This window comes from Xiphophorus hellerii, chromosome 14 (genome assembly GCF_003331165.1).
Source record: "Xiphophorus hellerii strain 12219 chromosome 14, Xiphophorus_hellerii-4.1, whole genome shotgun sequence".
Classification (NCBI taxonomy): Eukaryota; Metazoa; Chordata; class Actinopteri; order Cyprinodontiformes; family Poeciliidae; genus Xiphophorus; species Xiphophorus hellerii.
This window is the reverse complement of record NC_045685.1, coordinates 22,395,159-22,414,261: the sequence shown is the minus strand read 5'-3', so window position 1 is coordinate 22,414,261 and position 19,103 is coordinate 22,395,159. Positions and strand designations below refer to the sequence as shown.

At 37.1% G+C, this 19,103-nt stretch overlaps 1 protein-coding gene across 12 annotated transcripts in view; it reads left to right on the top strand.

Annotated features, from left to right (window-relative positions):
* dysf (dysferlin, limb girdle muscular dystrophy 2B (autosomal recessive)) overlaps window positions 1-19,103 on the top strand; it is an 88,357-nt gene that overhangs the window by 13,377 nt on the left and 55,877 nt on the right. For 6 of the 12 annotated variants that reach the window (XM_032583404.1, XM_032583403.1, XM_032583399.1 and 3 more), the window contains exons 5-32: window positions 554-677; window positions 772-1,028; window positions 2,011-2,139; window positions 3,328-3,390; window positions 3,539-3,589; window positions 3,973-4,003; window positions 4,079-4,194; window positions 5,263-5,389; window positions 5,469-5,572; window positions 5,657-5,725; window positions 5,802-5,845; window positions 6,562-6,644; window positions 8,468-8,500; window positions 8,707-8,822; window positions 9,324-9,437; window positions 9,514-9,691; window positions 10,445-10,569; window positions 10,648-10,754; window positions 11,599-11,794; window positions 11,881-12,027; window positions 12,223-12,354; window positions 12,968-13,134; window positions 13,651-13,765; window positions 13,837-13,942; window positions 14,027-14,169; window positions 15,135-15,308; window positions 16,435-16,519; window positions 16,627-16,704. In XM_032583404.1, the coding sequence (XP_032439295.1) occupies window positions 554-677; window positions 772-1,028; window positions 2,011-2,139; window positions 3,328-3,390; window positions 3,539-3,589; window positions 3,973-4,003; window positions 4,079-4,194; window positions 5,263-5,389; window positions 5,469-5,572; window positions 5,657-5,725; window positions 5,802-5,845; window positions 6,562-6,644; window positions 8,468-8,500; window positions 8,707-8,822; window positions 9,324-9,437; window positions 9,514-9,691; window positions 10,445-10,569; window positions 10,648-10,754; window positions 11,599-11,794; window positions 11,881-12,027; window positions 12,223-12,354; window positions 12,968-13,134; window positions 13,651-13,765; window positions 13,837-13,942; window positions 14,027-14,169; window positions 15,135-15,308; window positions 16,435-16,519; window positions 16,627-16,704 (3,214 nt within the window). The remainder of the gene's footprint in view (window positions 1-553; window positions 678-771; window positions 1,029-2,010; window positions 2,140-3,327; window positions 3,391-3,538; window positions 3,590-3,972; window positions 4,004-4,078; window positions 4,195-5,262; window positions 5,390-5,468; window positions 5,573-5,656; window positions 5,726-5,801; window positions 5,846-6,561; window positions 6,645-8,467; window positions 8,501-8,706; window positions 8,823-9,323; window positions 9,438-9,513; window positions 9,692-10,444; window positions 10,570-10,647; window positions 10,755-11,598; window positions 11,795-11,880; window positions 12,028-12,222; window positions 12,355-12,967; window positions 13,135-13,650; window positions 13,766-13,836; window positions 13,943-14,026; window positions 14,170-15,134; window positions 15,309-16,434; window positions 16,520-16,626; window positions 16,705-19,103) is intronic. The other 6 variants (XM_032583406.1, XM_032583402.1, XM_032583408.1 and 3 more) reach the window with 2 other exon arrangements.

Genomic DNA, 19,103 nt, shown 5'->3' with positions numbered 1-19,103 from the left:
CATGTTTATTTTTTGGCTATTATTAATAAGCAATCACTGTGGTTGGTTAGCTACTGCTGCCATTAGCTAAGCTAACACAGCTAATTTAAACGCCTGCTCTACTGATTATCTGTTAGAGTTGGTGTTTAGGTCACATTTTTAAATTTGTTTTTAACTGAACCAAAATAGAACAAATCCTTCATCACATCTACTGTACATGTTAAGGTTTTCAAAGTCAAGCTAGCATAACTGAACTACTTCCCTATCCCTCGCTATTTTTTTTCTTAATTAAAACTTTTTTCTGCTCTTACCTAGTTGTTGCAGTGTTGACAATTAGCAGCTAAGCACAAATTTATCTTTTATATCACATTTAAGATTTAGTGCGTTACATTGATAACTTAACGGCTAAAGCCAATGCTAGTCGTTGTTAGCAAGCAGCTTTTGGCCCTCCATATCGAGATGGGGGCGTGACATCAAGCTCTGCAGGGGGTCCATATAACAAAGATTTTTCACATATTTGTGATGGAAACAAAGCTACACTCTGTGCCAACCCACAATGCTTTGCGTCCACCAGGCCACGCTGACCCTGCAGGTCTCCTACATCCCTCCTCCAGGATCGGCTCCCATTTTCCATCCTCCCTCACAGCCGGAGTCCCTTCCTCACAGCAACCCCAACATAGAGCTGGACACAGTTACAAGTAAGACGATCTGCGTAAAAGCTAATCAATAACGCACACATGACAACAGTTGGGTTTTCTTCTAATAAAACATGGCCGCCCGTTTTCCACCCAGTGATTTCTCTGGATACTCTGGGCGAGGAGGACACAGAGAGCATGATCATGGTGGAGCCTGCGGAGGAACCGGGAGTTGACGACAGTCAGTCCCTGGTGATCGTCGGCCCCCCGGGGCCTCCTGGCCAGGAGTCGCCCACCAACCAGATGCCCAAACGCTTCCCGCCGGCCTACAACACGCATGGAGGGCTGAGGAAGAGGAGGAGAGGCACCAGCAGTCAGCCCAAACAGCTGGCCAACAAACCTCAGGACATACAGGTGGAGCTTTATACCGTAAAGGATTCAAACAGGAATGAAATGTAACTTCACTGACTGCCTGTTGTAAACAGATCTGAATTTATGTTTCAAGGTCAAGTCAAGAACTCTTGTTAAAACTGACTCTGCAGGTTATCAGTGAAAATCATGTTAAAAATTAAACGGAAATACAAATTCAACTGATACAAAACTATGACAGAGTATTGGAGCAAATAAAATAAAACAACGAGAATAAAGTTAATATTAAGAAAATTAAGTACAAGATAATATTACAATTTATTCTCGTAATTTTGTAACTGCATTTTCAAAATATGACTATTCTGCTATTGATACTGATATTATTTTTGTAATATTAATTTATTTTCAAAATATTATTGCAGCTTTATTTTCTAATTATTTTAACCTTATTTTCAAAATATTATGACTATTCTCCTATTATTGCAACTTTATTCTGGTATTATTTTGACTTTATTCCTGTATGACTTTATTTTCCTAATTTTACTTCTCAAAATATTATGACTATTCTCATAGTTTTACTAATTTATTCTCCTTTATTTCAACTTTATTGCTGTACGGCTCCATTCTCGCAACATACTAAATTTGTTCTTGTAATTTAATGAGTATTCTTGTAATTTTATTTATTTTACTTTTTCTTAGTATTGCCCTAATACTCTGTCATACAAAAACAGATAATGGAAACTTTTTTCAAGTAAAATCTTAAAAATCATGAATGCACAAATGGTACTTTTTGCTGCACAGTTGATTGACACAAAATATGTTTGATTTACTAAATGTGGACAGGATGTTTGACCTTTAATGACCTCTGGAAGCAATAATTAATAGCTTTAAAAAGACATTAATACAAAAGAAAATTTTTGATTCAGGAAAATTTGCCAACAGGGTGGCTTCAGAAAACCGGTTTCACTCGGTGTTATAAGGAAACCGTTGTTTACCAATTCTCGCTCAACAAACCGTTTCTGCTCAGGTTCGTGTTCGGGTCGTTGAAGCTCGACAGTTACCTGGAGTCAACATCAAACCCGTAGTGAAGGTGGCAGTCGCCGGGCAGACTAAGAGAACCCGCATCAGAAAGGGAAACAACCCAGTCTTCGATGAGGTAAGGAACTCTTACTGCAAGGGTGTCCAATATGAGGCCCGAGGGCCATTTGTGGCCCTTGGGATAATTTTGTGTGGCCCCTGACTGCAGTTCAAGAATTGCTCAAATCTGATTCTTAACCAGAGGTGGGCAGAGAATCTAAAAAATTTACTCAAGTAAGAGTAGGACTACTTCAACATATTTTTACTCAAGTAAAAAGTAGCTGTCCAAGAAATTATTCGAGCAAGAGTAAAAAATGTCTATTCAAGTACAGAGTAACTGGTCAAATTATCCATCATTTAATGTTTAAAAATTACAAAACAGACACACCAAAACATAAAGTTAAGTGGAAATTTTGTTATTTCAAGGACCAAAATGACAATAATTCATAAAAAAAATATATATAAAAAAATCAGGTGACAGAAAATGTTTCCAAATCTTTTTTTTTTCAATAGAAAACTTATGAAGCTTTAACAAAAACTGCAGGTGTGTGTCTGTATCTGGTGGATTTCTGGTTAAAACATGCTTGTTTTTAATTCAATGGGTAGAAAATCCAGAAATTTTACTCAAGTAAAAGAAGAAATAGATAATAATAAAATAAATAAAGTAAGAATAAAAAGTACTGCATAGTAAAAATACTCCTAAAAGTACAGTTTTTCAAAGAAGTTACTTAAGTAAATGTAAGTAGTTACTACTCAGCTCTGTTCTTGGGCATATGAAGAAAATATTCACACTTTATTTAATTAGGTTGAGATTTCCACAGCAAGTTTTATCTTCTTAACCTGAAAATGTGAAATACAACTCAAAGAATTGTTGCTTTTATTTTATTTCATAAAATGCCACAAACATCCAGTGACTTTTTACCCAGAAACACACTTGGGCACATCCATTAATTAAACGCAGCTTTGGGTTTTAGAAGAAAATTCTTATTTTTGTTGCTGGAAGTGAAATAAAAACATTTAATAGAAAACAAAGTAGAACATAATTGTCCAAACAGTAAAAATGAGGCAAAAATCATATGAACATATTTCTAAAATTAAAATATTGCTTCTTTAATGTGTAGTAGTGCAGGTAAAGGATAAAACATTCACAATAATATTATTTTTGCATTTTTAATTGCGGAGAAAAAGGTTTATTTTGGACACCACTGCAAAGGTCTTTATGTTTATTTTCTGTCAAACTCAAACATTTGTCGATTTCCATCTGCAGACATTCTTCCTGAACTTTTATGAGACGCCTTCAGAGCTGTTTGACGAACCCATCTTCATCACTGTAAGCCTGAATTTAAATTCTGAAACACGTTTCAAGGCAAATATGTTGACAACCTATTTATTTTATTCCTCACAAGCTTCAGTTTTCTGTTATTTTGGTGATATGAACACAAAAGAAGCAGATTTTGATCAGGTATTTCCCACCACAGGTGTGTGACTCTCGCTCACTAAGAACTGATGCTGTAATCGGTGAATTCAAGGTAAAACTTTCATCTCAGACGTTTTAATTTTGAACTAAATTTGTCCTTCCACCTTCTCCAATAGAACCAGATTCAGTTTTAATTACCTACTGAAAGCCTCTGCAATCATAACCGAGGCTCAGACGTCTTTGCTGAACATTTTGTGTTCCAAGTTTTATTGAACAAACAACGGCAACAACTGCTCGTGTCCTAGCAACCGAAAACATATGAGATAGTGACAAAAGACAAAACCACATCCTGTTAAGCATTCTTCAAAATAAAAGACTTCCTCTCTCCAAATAAATCATGCTTTGTACTTAAATATGTTTCACTTCACCTTTTTGTAATTATGTACAATAACAAGTCAACCATTTAAATCTAAAATCTATTATATTTCACTACAGTTGGATGTCGGCACTGTCTACAATGAACACAGTAAGTGCGTTTCTGTTCGTTTTTACACTTTTTGCCATTTTATTGACAGGTAATTTTGATTTCCCCACCCTTTAGGACATTGCTTTTTGAGGAAATGGCTTCTGCTGTGTGACCCTGACGACCTCTCTGCCGGGGTCAGAGGTTACCTGAAAGTCAGCGTGTTTGTCCTGGCAGCTGGAGATGAACCACCGGTGAGCAAGAGGCATGGCTGTAGATGTGGAAAATATTTCTCACTTAAAATAAGAGGTCCTCCTCCTCTATTTTTCTCTCTTCTTAATGTGCTTCTTTCAACCTTCACAGAGAAAGATGACCTAGAAATTCAGTTTAAAAAAACATTAGCATGTTATAAAAAATATAAGCAAATTACTTGAAAATATTTGTATTTATTAAACTTAAATGCATGTTGATATAAATACCAGTTATTGATTAAAGAGTTAAGATAAAGTTGACTGATGAGCAGCCATTTTCTTTTACATTTTGTTCTTAAGGATTGACCGTTAAAACGTCAATGCATTTTACATTGTAGGTATTTAAGCGTCTCTTGTTGAAAGGTCATGTAGGTTTTTCTGCTGTAGATACATTTAAATTAGAAGGAGTGACGACAAAAATGACTCTTTATATGGTAAAGGTTTCTAAACTAAACAGAGGCTTTTCTTTTGTAGGGTGTGGGGGGACGGCTGAAAAACGTATCACCACATAATAATTTCATATCAGTCGATATCAATACTTATTGTTTAGCTTTTCTGTTTTAAATATCTGAAATACCGCCAAACTGGTGGCAGTATTTCGGAGCAGTTAAGAGCCTTAAACTGCTGCTGTGGCAGTTACTCGTTGCTAGGTAACCAAAGAATGAGTGAGTTGCTAGGTAACCAAAGAGAGAGTTAGCTTATTCCCCCAACATAGAGGTTGAGCAGCTAAAGTCTTTCCTCTGCCTATATCTCAAAATCTAGAAAGCTGTGCTGTTCTAGATTGAAGTTAAATAAAAATTGTATATATTGACTATTTATCAGATGTATTATTGATTGATGTCTTTCGCAATATATATTGTTACCGATTTGCTGCCCAGTTCTACTAACGAGCATGAAAACAGCAGGTATTGACCTAATTTTATAACATTTTTCTATCCAGCCTGCTTACTTTGAGCATATTAGTAAATATGCTATTTAAAGTGTGGTTCTTCTTGTGCTGATGTAATGAGCAAACCCAACTGAGTTTAACTTCCTCTTTGTGTTGTTGTGTCGTACCTTGTTTGTTTCCAGGCTGATAAACGGGAGTGTGTTGAGGAGAAAGAGGACATCGAAGGAAACCTGCTGAGACCGGCCGGCCTCTCTCTGAGAGGGGCCGTCTTCACGCTCAGGATCTTCAGAGCTGAAGATTTACCTCAAAGTGAGTCTCCGTAAAGTTTTTATCCTTTTTTTAGCTTTTTATAAGCTCAAACTGAGAACGCTCCGCCGTGTTTGGCCAGTGGACGACGCCTTCATGGATGGAATGAGGCAGATTCTTGGGTTTGACACCAACAGAAAGAACTTGGTGGATCCATTGGTGGAGATCCACTTTGCTGGAAAAACGGTGACTTTTACCTTCAGTAATATAAACCTTTCAGTATTTCAGTGAAAAACAAACCATCTGAAATCCATTGCTATAATCTTTCAGGTCTGCACCAAGATTTTGGAGAAAAACGCCAATCCTCAGTGGAACCAAAGCCTGGCAATGCCAATTAGAGTAAGACAAACAGAGAATGGTTTACCATGAAGCATTGAACACAGATTAATGGTTATATTGGGATTTTTTTTTACAGTTTCCCTCAATGTGTGAGAAGATGAGGATTCGAATTGTGGACTGGTGAATCCGTACATTTTATCTGACTAAATCTTACCAGTTTCATGGTTCGCTGAACCAACACTATCAAACAAACTATATTATAGAAACCTCAGTCATTTTCAGGGATGTGTTTCTGTTTCAAGGTTATTGGAACAATCATAGGTTTCAAATGGATTTTGGAAATCAATTTAATACTTGTTTTTCTTTCTAAGGAAAGATTACAAATATTTTCAGTAACTTATTTCAACCATCTCTTCTTTGAGTTGATCTGAATTTAAAGTCCAAATAATTAGAAGCTGTAAAGCAAGATGGCCGCTTTGGGCGTGCTGACATCACTCTGAACTATATGGAAACTCAAGGAGTTGATTGGTGAAAACCAAAATTAAAATTTTACAAAAAACATAACTTCAAAAACAAAAATAAATATTTAAATTAATCGACAAAATCCCTTGATATAAGCTCAAGAGTTGTAATGTATTTTATTTAGTCTCTATTAATGAAGTAGCTTTTGTTTTGATCCAGTTAGAAAACAATGGATCCAACTTTATTTTAGTCTGGCTAAGGTATGCTGAACAGTTTGTCACGAAAAGATTAACACACCACTTTGTGTAATTGTCTTGTAATTAAACTGAGTAGTTAATCTGATCAAAGCTTTCAGTTTCCAAAGATACTCGATTGATAGATTTGGCTTTAAGAATATGTTTAGCAGCACTGGGTTCTTTTTTGTCCCATTTCAGGGACAGAGCTAGTCACAACGACGTGATCGGTACCACCCACCTCTGCATGTCTAAGATCTCGGCCCCTGGAGGAGAGATCGACGGTAAGTCGCTTATCTAAACTAGTTTAAGGGTGCATTCACACCAGCCCTGTTTAGTCCACTTTAATCAAACTCCAGTTTGTTTGTCTGGAACGTCTGGTTCATCTGTGGAGGTATGAATTAAACTCTTATGCGGACCAAAAATCCAAATGCGCCTCCGGTTGAAGTGAGTGGTGTGGTTCGAAGGCATATGTGAATGTGAAACAGATCAGAGACCTCTCCAAAAACAGGAAGCAGACTACAGTACAGGGCATTCTGGGTAAATAAAACGCGCTAGTGGGAGAAATTGCTCGTGTTTTTTTATGGAAGACAAAAAAGAAATCCTACAACCGCTAAAATCTGACTTCACTCCCATTTTTGTTTTTAACTTCCTTCGTGAAGAAGGAAGTTGTGCTCAGTGTTTTCTTCTGGCCTTTTCATGTTGTTTCGTTCAGTGATTATTGGTGCAGAGGAGGAGAACAGGTTTTTTTGCTTGTTTGACGCAATGCAGCTGAAAATGTAACAAATGGAACAATTTTCATCTCCAATCGAACAAAATCTACTGGACTATCAGGTGAAAACATCCAAAAGTTAGTCTGACCTGAACTGGACCTCATCGGTCAAATCTAGACCAGATTTGAAAGCACCAGTGTTTATGCAGAACTTAGGCTTTGCTGTGATGGTTTTGTTTTTGGCTTTTTTCCCACACAGACGCTCATACAAACTTCTCCTAGGCTAATCCCCTGAGGGACAAGAAGAACAGGCATAAGGGGAGACACTTGCTGTGCTTATTTGAAATTCAAATATCATTTGATGTATGGGAGTTTCTAGAGGGGAGATGTGAAACGTGTCTTATTTGAAGTCAGTGGCTGTAAAATATATAATAACTATCATGAGCTAGTACAAATATAGCAGCATTTGGTTACCCTATGTAAGGAATATGTAATATTTATTAGAAATAAAAAAAAAACTGTTTAGGTCTAGGTGAGAAGAAATTGGAAATACCAGATATTGAAATCTAGTCAATGATTAGTTGCACTTTGCTAATACTTTGGTAAAATTAATATATCCAATATGTTTTAAAACGAAATAGACTGGCTCTGTGTTGTCTTACTCCATTGATCCTGCATGGCACAGGATCAATGTGCCATGCATAATTCATTTCATTATAATTATTTTTGATGAATTATGAAGATACAAATTTATTTTTAAAAACTCCCAAACCTACCTCATAATTACAATTCCTCTAGATATTGACTCCAGAATAAACCAAAAATTATTCTCAAAAATATTAAAGATATTTTTTCCTTTCTTTTTGCTTTTATTCGAGTCAGATTTCTATATTTTTTCTCACTGACTGTGTTCATCATAGATCATTTGAATTTTCATTACAGATCTGGTTACTTTGGTCATTATTTCAGTTACACCTTTCAAAATAAGTTTATTTATTTGCACTTTTGAGAAACGTTGTTTCTTGGACAGTTTCTTCAACCGTTGGATGAAGTGTTGGTTTGTCAACGTAACACAGCATGGGTACCTTGAAGTTGACTTTGCATGAAGACAAACTCGATGTTTTTGTGATAAATATACACATCACTCCTTCTTTGAAGCTAATTTTATTCCAGATAAACACAGCTTGCCTGAGTTTTGCTTTGACCATGTTTTCTATGCATCTGTCGAAGAAAACATGAACAATTTCACATCAACATCTGTAAAAGCAGAGAGAACTAACAACATTGGCTTGATTGCTTGGGTTTGGGTTTGAGTTGCGTTCAGAAACCTCTGTTTCCATTCTTTCATTTTGAATTTCTTTGACTCTTAACCATCCTTCCTCTCTACGCATTCAGATGACTTGACTCCTCGGACCGTCCACTCAGGCAGTACGTCTACCTTCCTACAACGCTTTCCCTTTACGAGAACCCACTCAGCAAATCTGTTTGATAGAAAATTAATTTCTGTGTAATAAAGAGAAAACCACAATCTATTTCCATCAGTAGAGCAGTTGTGTTTAGTTTTTTAATGTGTGTCATAGTTGTTCTCTTTGACCGGTTAATAAATGTTTCTTATGTATCTTGTGTGATTGCAGTTGATGACAGCCTTGGTTTCCTGCCGACGTTTGGGCCGTGTTTTGTCAATCTGTACGGGAGTCCCAGAGAGTTCACCGCCTTTAACGACCCTCATGAAGCTCTAAACCTGGGAAAAGTAAGACTTCATCCATTATTGTGCCTACATGCATGAATGTTCACCCAGTTCCAAAAAGACACCAGATATGTTGCCACATGGTGAGACTTTATCGAACCTTCAGGCACATTGGTCTGTTGAAGAGACTGGTTATAATTTTGGTATAGAATTAATATAAACTAATAATATTTTATTAATTGGATTGATGGATGAATGAATGAATGAATGAATGAATGAATGAATGAATGAATGAATGAATGAATGAATGAATGGACGGACAGACGGATGGATGAACAAATAGTTGGATGAATGAATGAATGGATGGATGAACAGATGGATGGATGGATGAACAGATGGATGGATGGATGGATGGATTGATGGATGGATGGATGGATGGATGAATGAACGAACAGATGGATGAACAGATGGATGAATGGATGGATGAACAGATGGACGGATTGGTAGATGTCAGACATCACTTTGGTCTCCTCTGGGTAAAGTCGTATTTCTCTGGTCCATCAGGGTGAAGGTGTGGCGTACCGCGGCAGAGTTTTACTTGAACTGACCACCAAGCTGACGGAGAAGCCGGAGCACCGAGCAGAAGACGTCCCATCAGACGACCTGCTGGTGGTGGAGGTGAGAGACGACCTCCACCTCTTGGAAATGCTAAACGTAGAGGCATCGATGCCATCTTTCTCTCTCTGACTTACAGAAGTTCCTCAGAAAGAGGAAGTTTTCTCTGTTTGTGGCGTTTTACTCAGCCACGCTCCTGCAAGACGTCGACGACGCCATCCAGTTTGAGGTCAGCATCGGTAACTATGGCAACAAGTTCGACTACACCTGCCTCCCTCTGGCCTCCACCACACAGTTCAGCAGGGCCGTGTTTGACGGTAAGTTGGGTTGTTAGTAATGAAGGATCTAACTATTAAAAGGCAAAGTTTATTTTCACATCCCTATAGAAAAAATGTAAATCAAGAATAGACTGGGAATTAGAACAGAGCCTTGAGGTTCTCCACAACTGAAGAGCCACACAATTCATGTATTAGCAAAAATAATTTAAAGATAGAACTGGACTTTGTGAAATTATGTGAAAGGAAAACTCTGCCCCCAAACAAAATTGGGCGGGGTCTAGAAACAATAAGGGGCGTGGCCAAATAGAGATGAACAGAGGAGGAAAGCGATACTGAATTACTATTGCTAATTTATCCATTTTGTCACTATATTTAGAAACTTTTCAGTCTCCTATAGTGACTTTTCAACAAAAAAGCGGCTAGCAACAAATTTAGCAACAAAAAGCTGTAACGTTGTAAACAATAGGAGACTTAAACTGGAGCAGCCATCGTTCAACCCAAGGAGGCCAGCATGGAGACAGTTTTAGCCAAAATAGTGCCAAATAGTCAAAAATTGAACAGAAACATAAAGATAGCAGCCTTACGAACAAATTCAGTAATAAAAATTTATTTGGGTGTTAGCTACATTTTAAGAGCAGTAACTATAACACAAACACACAAGTTACAATTAAATCAACAGTTTTCTTCAAGTTCAAAAAGCTAAAACTCAACTATAACTCTTAAAAGAGCTTAATGCTTCACTTGGAAACAAAATTAAATTTTTGAAAACTTATGTTTTCTCCTCTGTTTTAGGTTGCCACTACTATTACCTCCCCTGGGGAAACATCAAGCCGGTGGTAGTTCTGTCGTCAGAGTGGGAAGACATTCGACCGAGGATTGAGGCTCTCAACATGCTGCTCGCCATCATAGACAGACTGGTTTGTGCTGTTGCTTCTGTAAATTAGCCTCCTTAAGAGATTCATGCAAACACCAAAACAATCAATTTTCTTGTCCAGGAGACAAACCTGCAGCAGGTGCAGCTGGAGGTCAAGGCAGGGAGTGATATGGAGGACGTAGAGCTGCGAGTTGTAGAGCTGCTGGATCATCTAATCGCAGACTGCAGGTATAGAATGGATCGTTGGTTCCTGTATGTTTAAATCCTAAGTAGAAGACGAGGCGGTCCTCGGTTCAATTCTCAGTCTCAGACCATGTCGTTCACTTCTTTATCCTTCTTATTTTCTGTCCATTTACTGTAAAATAAAAAGCCACCAGAGCTAAAAAAAAAAGGTCTATTTCATTCCTTTAGTGCCATGTGGATCTAATTGGCATCATACTTAAATTTACACCTGCAGGTGGAATGTAATAATCTATTTAACATTTGATTGTGATCAAAAACACAATAAAATGATTTGTACAATTTTTGAAAATACTGGTGAAAATCCTTTTAAAAAAGTTAAATGTTCCCAAATTTATTGTAATATTTCTTTTTTTTTTTACACTGAATTTCCACCAAAAGTGGGCGGAGTCAAGGGGAAAATTGGGGCGTGGCTCTAATTGAAATACACTTCAATTGGAGTCAAATATAACAATTTCTTATTGCTTTACTATAATTTCATAAAGTAAATAAATAGGGTATCAAAAATCAAACTTAGAAATTTCCAAGTTTTTTATAGCAAATTTATGAGATTAATCTCAAAATTTTGAAGCTTTTCTAGCAAATTGTTGACTTTTTAACAACTGAAATTTCCAAGTTTTTCCTAGAAAATTTTCAAACTACAAGTTTTCTGAAATTAAACAAAAAAAATTTAAGGGGGTTACTAGCAAAATGTAGACTTTTGAAACAGAAATTCCTTTGTTTTCGCTTTACAATTTCAGAGATTTTTTGGCAGAAATTTACTCTTTTTTTGATCTACCATGGCCTAATTGTAGATAATCCAGGGCAGACGTTTCTAATATTTGTTTCATAGTGAGGAGCTGCCCGCTCTCGACCAGTGGCAGTGCGCCACTCCTCTCGATCGCTCGCTCAGGCACATCCGCAGCCTCCACCTGCAGCAGATCATGGCGGCGGCGCTGACGCTGAAACATGGGCCAGAAACCGAGCTTTCTTTGGTGCTGGAGCAGGCAGAGGACTGGGCCAACCGACTGAGGACGATCGCTGAGGAGGTGAGAGCTAATCCAGCTAACCAGAAGGTCGTTGGCCTAATTAAAAGGTTAAAGGTGAAAACCTGACGGTGAGTTTTGTGTCTCAGCCTCAGAACAGCCTTCCAGACATTGTGATCTGGATGCTGCAGGGCGACCGCCGGGTTGCGTATCACCGCATCCCAGCGCACACAGTCCTCTTCTCGCAGCAGTACTGTGGGAAACACTGCGGACAGCTGCAGAGCGTCTTTCTCAAGGTGCTTACACACACACACCTGCACACACACACACTCTTAATCACCAGAACAATTGATATAACACTTCATGTTGCTCTAGAAATATCATTCATCTTTGCTTGTGGGCCACATTACTTTAATTCCAAGGACCAGAAGTGGCCCGTGTACCACAGATTGATCACCCCTGCTCTTTGTGAATGACCTGGTGTGTTTCAGTACCCGCAGGGCAGCGGCGGAGAAGCCAAACTTCCGGGTCAGCTGAGGGTGAAGGTGTGGTTCGGACTAGCTGCTGACGCCAAACACTTCAACCAGTTTGCTGAAGGAAAACTGTCCGTGTTTGCTGAGACGGTAAGAGACGAGATGAGAAACAGAACCGATTCTTTTTACCGTGGATGGAAACTAAGAAAATGGCTCCATCCAGTCATTCCTTGTTTCTTTATATTTCACTTTAATTCAACCAGACTTTAATGTTTTTAGATAGTTTTGATCAAAAGTTGTCACTACCTGAGTGAAGGTGGCCGCCCCCACTGTCTTCAAATCTAACAAACATTTGTGTTAAAAACAATTTGGGTTGTGCCGCCATAATTGTAAAGATATTAATAAAAAACTTTCCTGGAGTCATGAAAGGTCAATTATTCCCTCTGCTCACATTTATAAAATCAAACAAATTTGGTGTCAATCAACCCAGCTGCATTTGTGATACGTTTGTGCAGCAGAATCTTTTGTTTGTGCTGCTTTTGCTTTGAAGATATTAATGATGATCTCCAGAAACGTTTTTATCAACGTTTTTAAAATGATAGCTTCACAAATAAAAAATTTTGCTGCACAAATGTTTGGCACCCATTTTGCTAGATTTGAAGAAGGCGGTGGAGCGAACGTCACTCAGGTGTTCTGCTTCACTCCATTAAAAATGCTGAAGGGACTGAAATCTCCATGGAAACCTGTCTTGGATCATTTGCAGTACGAGAACCAGACCCGGCTGGCTCTGGTGGGAAGCTGGGGAACGACGGGTCTGACCTACCCGAAGTTCAGCGACGTCACGGGGAGAGTGAAGCTGCCCAAAGAGAGCTTCAAGCCCTCACCTGGATGGACCTGGGCTGGAGACTGGTTCATCAGCCCAGAGAGGACGTGAGTCCAAGACTACTGTCACACTGCAGAGCTTAATGCTCCTTTCAAATTCTTTTATTTTCTTTTTTTGCATGGTCCTTCACACTACAAAGGTCATCAAAGTTAAATAAAACTAGTGAGAAAACACCAGAGTCAGTTTTTGTTCAGCAATAATTGGATAATTTTTTTTGAAAACAGTATCTTCTGTTGAGTTTTCATTACTCAATTTATGTAAACACAATCACATCGCAACACTGTGACCTTTTTGAATTCTGCACCTAAAAATTAAACAAAGTATGATAAACTAAAAATACTACTACAATTAATAAAAGTAAACTAAAACAAAACAATATTGAACTAATTATAACTAATAGAAACTAGCAAACACAGTCTAACAACTAATTAAAACCAATTGTACTAAACAAATAAAACTTAACTATAGTGTAAAAACCCAGTTAAAATATTTGACATAAGACTTACAGATAAATAACCCTTTTGGGCAGATGATGCAGTATTGTACCTGCGGTTTCCCTCCAGGCTGCTGTTTGACGTGGATGCCGGTCACATGACCTTCACAGAGGAGGTGTTTGAGAACCAGATGAGGTTACCGGGCGGACAGTGGATCGGCATGCCGGAGGGCTACACCGACGTGGTGCGTACCTGGACCCGTTTCCCAACATGTCGCTGTCAGCAGAGACCAAAAAATCGGTGTTTCTGTTCCAGAACGGGGAGAAAACGGTGCCGAAGGACGAGGTGGAGTGTCCTCCTGGGTGGGTGTGGGACGAGGTGGAGTGGAGCGAAGATCTCAACAGAGCCGTTGATGATCAAGGTGCTGAGAAAGTAAAACACCCACCCACAAGAAGAGATAAAACCCAATCGATAGCTTTGATAATGGGTTTGTTTTCAACTTCAGGTTGGGAGTACGGCATCACCATTCCTCCGGACCGCCGACCAAAGTCTTGGGTTCCTGCAGAGAAGATGTACCACACCAACCGGAGGAGGCGATGGATCCGGATGAGACGGAGAGACCAGCAGAAGATGGAGGCTCTCAGGAAGGTGACTAGTTTATAAATTAAAAAGATAAACTGATTTAATCACCTCTAAATGACGTCATGTGATACTTTTCCATGATTTCAGCACGCTGTAGTCTTTATTAAGTTCTTATAATTCAGTTTAGTTCAATTTGGAAGTGGAGCTAGTACTTTTTAAAATCAATATTAAGAGAATATTCACTTAAAACAAGCTCCTATATCATGCTGAAAAGTTACTTGCATGCTGATCTTGTATTTTCTTATGAAATATTGAGATATTTGCACTTGAAACTGAACCAAATGTACTTGGAAAGATGTTGCTTTTGTATCGACTGTGCTATAGTGTTATCTGGTGAATGGATAATTAACAAAAAATATATATTTATAATATTCATTATGTAACCTTGTTTCTTTTAATATTTTTCTTTAATATATTTATTTAACTAAATAGTTATTTTAATTTGCAGTGTTTAGTGGCAACAATAAAATCAATTAAAAAATTTTAATTTACAATGTTAATTCAAAATATTAATGATATAATAACCTTTTAAATATTTTTTAATATGCTGAATAAACTTACAGTTATTTGTACTGTTATCTGGTGAATAGATTAACTAAAGAAATAATTGATATTATTAGTTCACATTTTAAAAATATTTTTAGTTTAAAAAAACGAAATGTAAAATGTTGAATAAAGAAAGGTACCAAAAACATGCTAAAGGTATAAAGTTAAAAAGTAATTGATTTAAATTAAAGGATGAATAAATAAATAAACAAAAATTATCCGCTTTCCTCATCTGGTGCAGTTTATATGATTTTCTAGCTGTAATTCTCTCTTTTGACCACCAGCTGGTGCTCTAGTCGCACAAATAATGAAAAATACGATGTAGAAGAATCATCACCTTTGCCCTTATTTCTGTTTTACTCCGTTTTTTCTCCGGAGAAAAATAAAGTTGAGGAAAATCTGCTAATTTTTTAAACCTCCCACAGCAGCGACCGGATGATTCAGACAGGGAGGGCTGGGAGTACGCCTCGCTGTTCGGCTGGAACTTCCACCTGAAGCCCAGGAAGACGGACAGCTTCAGGAGGCGCAGGTGGCGCTGCCGCATGGAGCCGCTGGAGAAGACCGGACCGGCCGCCATCTTTGCTCTGGAATGTTCTCTGGTGAGCAGCATTAGCTTCCGGACCCCCTTTGAAAACACACAAAAAATGCTATATAATATGTACAGAAACATTGAATTTTACATTTCCCCCTCACTTTTGTATGCTTTGAAATAATTATTAAATTAATTTAGCATAAATGCTGCTGCATATATTCAGATTTATGACTTTAATTAATCTGTGGTGGTTGAATATATTATCACAGGCTGTCCAAACTGCGGCCTTCATAACAATTCTGGGTTTTAGTTTTATACAGATTTACACTTTTGTCTCATCAGTCCACAGCTAAATATTATTTAGCTTTTATTAGTTATTCTGTACCTTTAGAGCTAGCTAAAATTAGCTATCTCTAAGTTAGCTAATGCTATGGTTTAGCTGGTAAAATTTTAAAAGTAAGGAAATCTTGAAACCTTAGCTATGCAACAATTTAAAAAGGAAGCCAGAAATATTATTTAGCTTTACTTTAATTGAGTAAAATCCTTTTATTGTGGCTTAATTGCCAGTAGTTGCTAAGTGCTAGCATGCATGAACCAATCACAAAGCCTTTTTCTACCAAATATGAGTTTAACTTACAAAACAAATCTGGAGTGATTCCAGCTGATCTCATTAAAAATAAAACATTTAACATTTTTCTTCTCACTTTTATTCACTATTAAGTAATTATTACATTCATTTAGCATAAATGTTGCCTCATAAATTCTGATTTTAGTTACCAATGAGTTCTGTGGTGGGAAATTGTATCAGATAACATATGACTTTACTAATCTGATGTTGTATATGTATCAAATAAAATTTTCCTAGACAAGAAATTATGTAATGTTTTTATTTTAATCTCCACACCTTATGCTTTTTTGCAGCAGTGATTTATTCTCTTTTTCTTGTCTGAAACTTGTTTACGAGGTTTTCTGGACACACCAAGGTGATGAAATAAAATATCTAGGCTCTACAGTTAAATCACATGGCTTATCTTTTTAAAAATATAATAAATATTTTGAGGACATTCAAAATTGATCCATAATTAAGGGCAGTTTTTATGTTTTGATTACTTTTTGGAGTGACCAGGGTCTGCATCTAACATCTTACAATCTGTAGTTTTTACATTTCTTTACGCTTTCTTTTTCTTCCACAGAGCAGCATAGAGGACAAACACGACGACAAGTCAGTCACCACCACTTTTGGAGTCAACAGACCAACCATTTCCTGTTTCTTTGACCGTAGGACAACACCCACACTTCTTTGTTTTTATGCTTATCTTCTTTTTCTGGTTCTGATTCCTAATTTTCATGGAGTTTTTTGGAGCTGAAGCTGGTTTTTCTTGCAGGCGGGACCCGCTATCACCTGCGCTGCTACATGTATCAAGCGAGAGACCTGCTGCCAATGGACAAAGACAGTTTCTCGGGTACAGTGAATCTCAATATGTGCTGGTATTCTGGCGCCCTCTGGTGGCCAACTGGTGAATCCAACATTTTTTGGATTGTTGTCAAAAATAGCAAAATTCAGCTGGATATTGGCAAATGATAAGTTGTAATTCGCACCCAATTTAGAAATTCAGGATTTATCAGAATTCTTTTTTGTTTTTATTACATATTTATTTAGCTGTAAATAAAAATTAGAGAAAAATCTTAGTTATGAAATGTTGACATTTAGATGTCTTCAAAATAAAATTAGATGTAACAGAGCAGAAACCTTCCAAACGTTTGCACTTTTTTTTATCATAAATCCACAGAAAAGTTTTGGACTATTTTGTTTTACAGAATATACTTAGAATACCTAGCTTTAGAGCTAGCTAAAATTATCCAGCTCTAAGGTAGCTAATGTTATGCTTTAGCTGGTAAAAATGAGGAAAACCAGAAAAATGTAAGTTGCAACAATTTAAAAAAGCCAAATATATGACTTAGTATTATTTTTATTGGTTAAAATCCTTTTATTTTGGTTTTATCTCTGTATTTGCAAAGCGCTAGCATGTTGTTGATTATGAGCCCCGCACAAAGCCTCTTATCCCAGATGTGAGTTTTTAACTTGCAAAAAACAATTACCTGAGTAATTCCAGCTGACCTTTTTAATAATTCAAAATAAAAATATCTAACAGATTAAAAGTCAAAATGAGACGGGAGCCAAAAAACCTGGGAAACAAGCTGCTTTAAAAGCGTTGATTTAATTATGAAATCGCTCTGATTGTAATTAGAAGGAGGAGAAGAGTGGAGAGAAATATTTTTCTTTGATTTAAAAAGAGGTCTTGGAAACTGCAGCTACTGTGTGTGTGTTAATCAGAAAGCCATCTCAGACTCACATGCTAAAACTTTTATAAACAAAAGAGAGAGATGATTGATGGGAGGCTGCTTGAAAAACGGGGTCATCAAACAGGATTCTGCCAGCAAACAAATGATAAATCGCTATCTTTACTCAGTCAGCTCATTCACACTCATGAACAGTTAATGGGTGAGTAAAACTGATGAATGAGCTTCACTTGTGTTTTCATCTGGTGCGACATGACATTTTGATTGAAGATGATTAAAGACTACGTCTGCTATCAAACACTTAGGCTTTTCTGGTTTTCCTTTCGATTTCATGTGGTCGCCTTTCATCTTTTGTTTTCCTGGGGTTTTTTTCTCTTCCACTCCATTTTCATCCATCATTTCCTGACCTGTTTTCCTTTTAAATCTTTTTGTCTTTGTTTCTTCTTACTGCCTTGCTTTGAGGCAAGAAGAATCATGAGAGTAAATATAATCCTGCACCATAATTACTAAGCTGATGCGAAACATTAAAAGTTCAAATTATACAGAAGGATCTCTAAATGTCATCACATTCTTGTAATAATAGAAACTTAATGACATGAGAGCAATAATTAACTTAAATTAAAACTAAATGTTTTGTCACTCAGATTAATTCAAGGAGTTATTGTGGATTGTAACGGCTGTTAAAAGGAAAGATCTCCTGCAGCAGTCTGTACTGAATTTGAAGAAGCCTCTGACTGAAGACACTTTGTTTCTCTAAGATAGTTTCACCTATAATATGGCTACGTTCACACCGCTGGTCTTGATGCAGTTCCAATTTTTTGTTTCTGAAATATGATCTTGTGTGTTTATTCTACAAATTAAAAAGCGACCGCAGAAGAACGTAGACGTCCCACAGCTGCGTATTGTTTACAGAAGTAAAAATGGACGCTGCAATCTTTTGATTTTAACGTTGTTGAGCAATGGGAGCCAATAAAAAAACGAAGGAAGCTAAATAAAAAACAAAGTAGAACTATTAGCTTATAGTTATTGTTTGCCTCTAAGTTTCCCACATCCGGCTTTTTCTGGTGCAGAATTATGACGCATGTCTCACGTTAATGATGTAAAAGTCGGATAAAAAGCAACATAATCGCTTTTTCCCCCAGACGATTTGAAGATTATCGGATTCGTATCCGATTAGGTCCCCATAATGGAATTAGCACAGAACTGATCAGATGGTTTTTAAAAATTATTTTTAGGTGAAAACATCAGAATTGAGCTGTTAAAAAATTCAGATATGTCGCATTTAGCCTAGGATATGGTACAAAATAGTATCATAATGCAACATGATGCATTAAATGATACAATAACATACGATATAATATGATTCTATATTTGATTATATATATAGAGTAATATTAGAAGCTACAATTTTATACAGTAAAATATAAAACTTTCTGATGCGTTACTGTACATTAAAGTGCAATATGACACAATACAACATAATATTAGACAATACGATGCAGTTTTGTGATTTACTATGAGCCAGGGGTGTCCAAAGTGTGGTTCGGGGGCCATTTGTGGC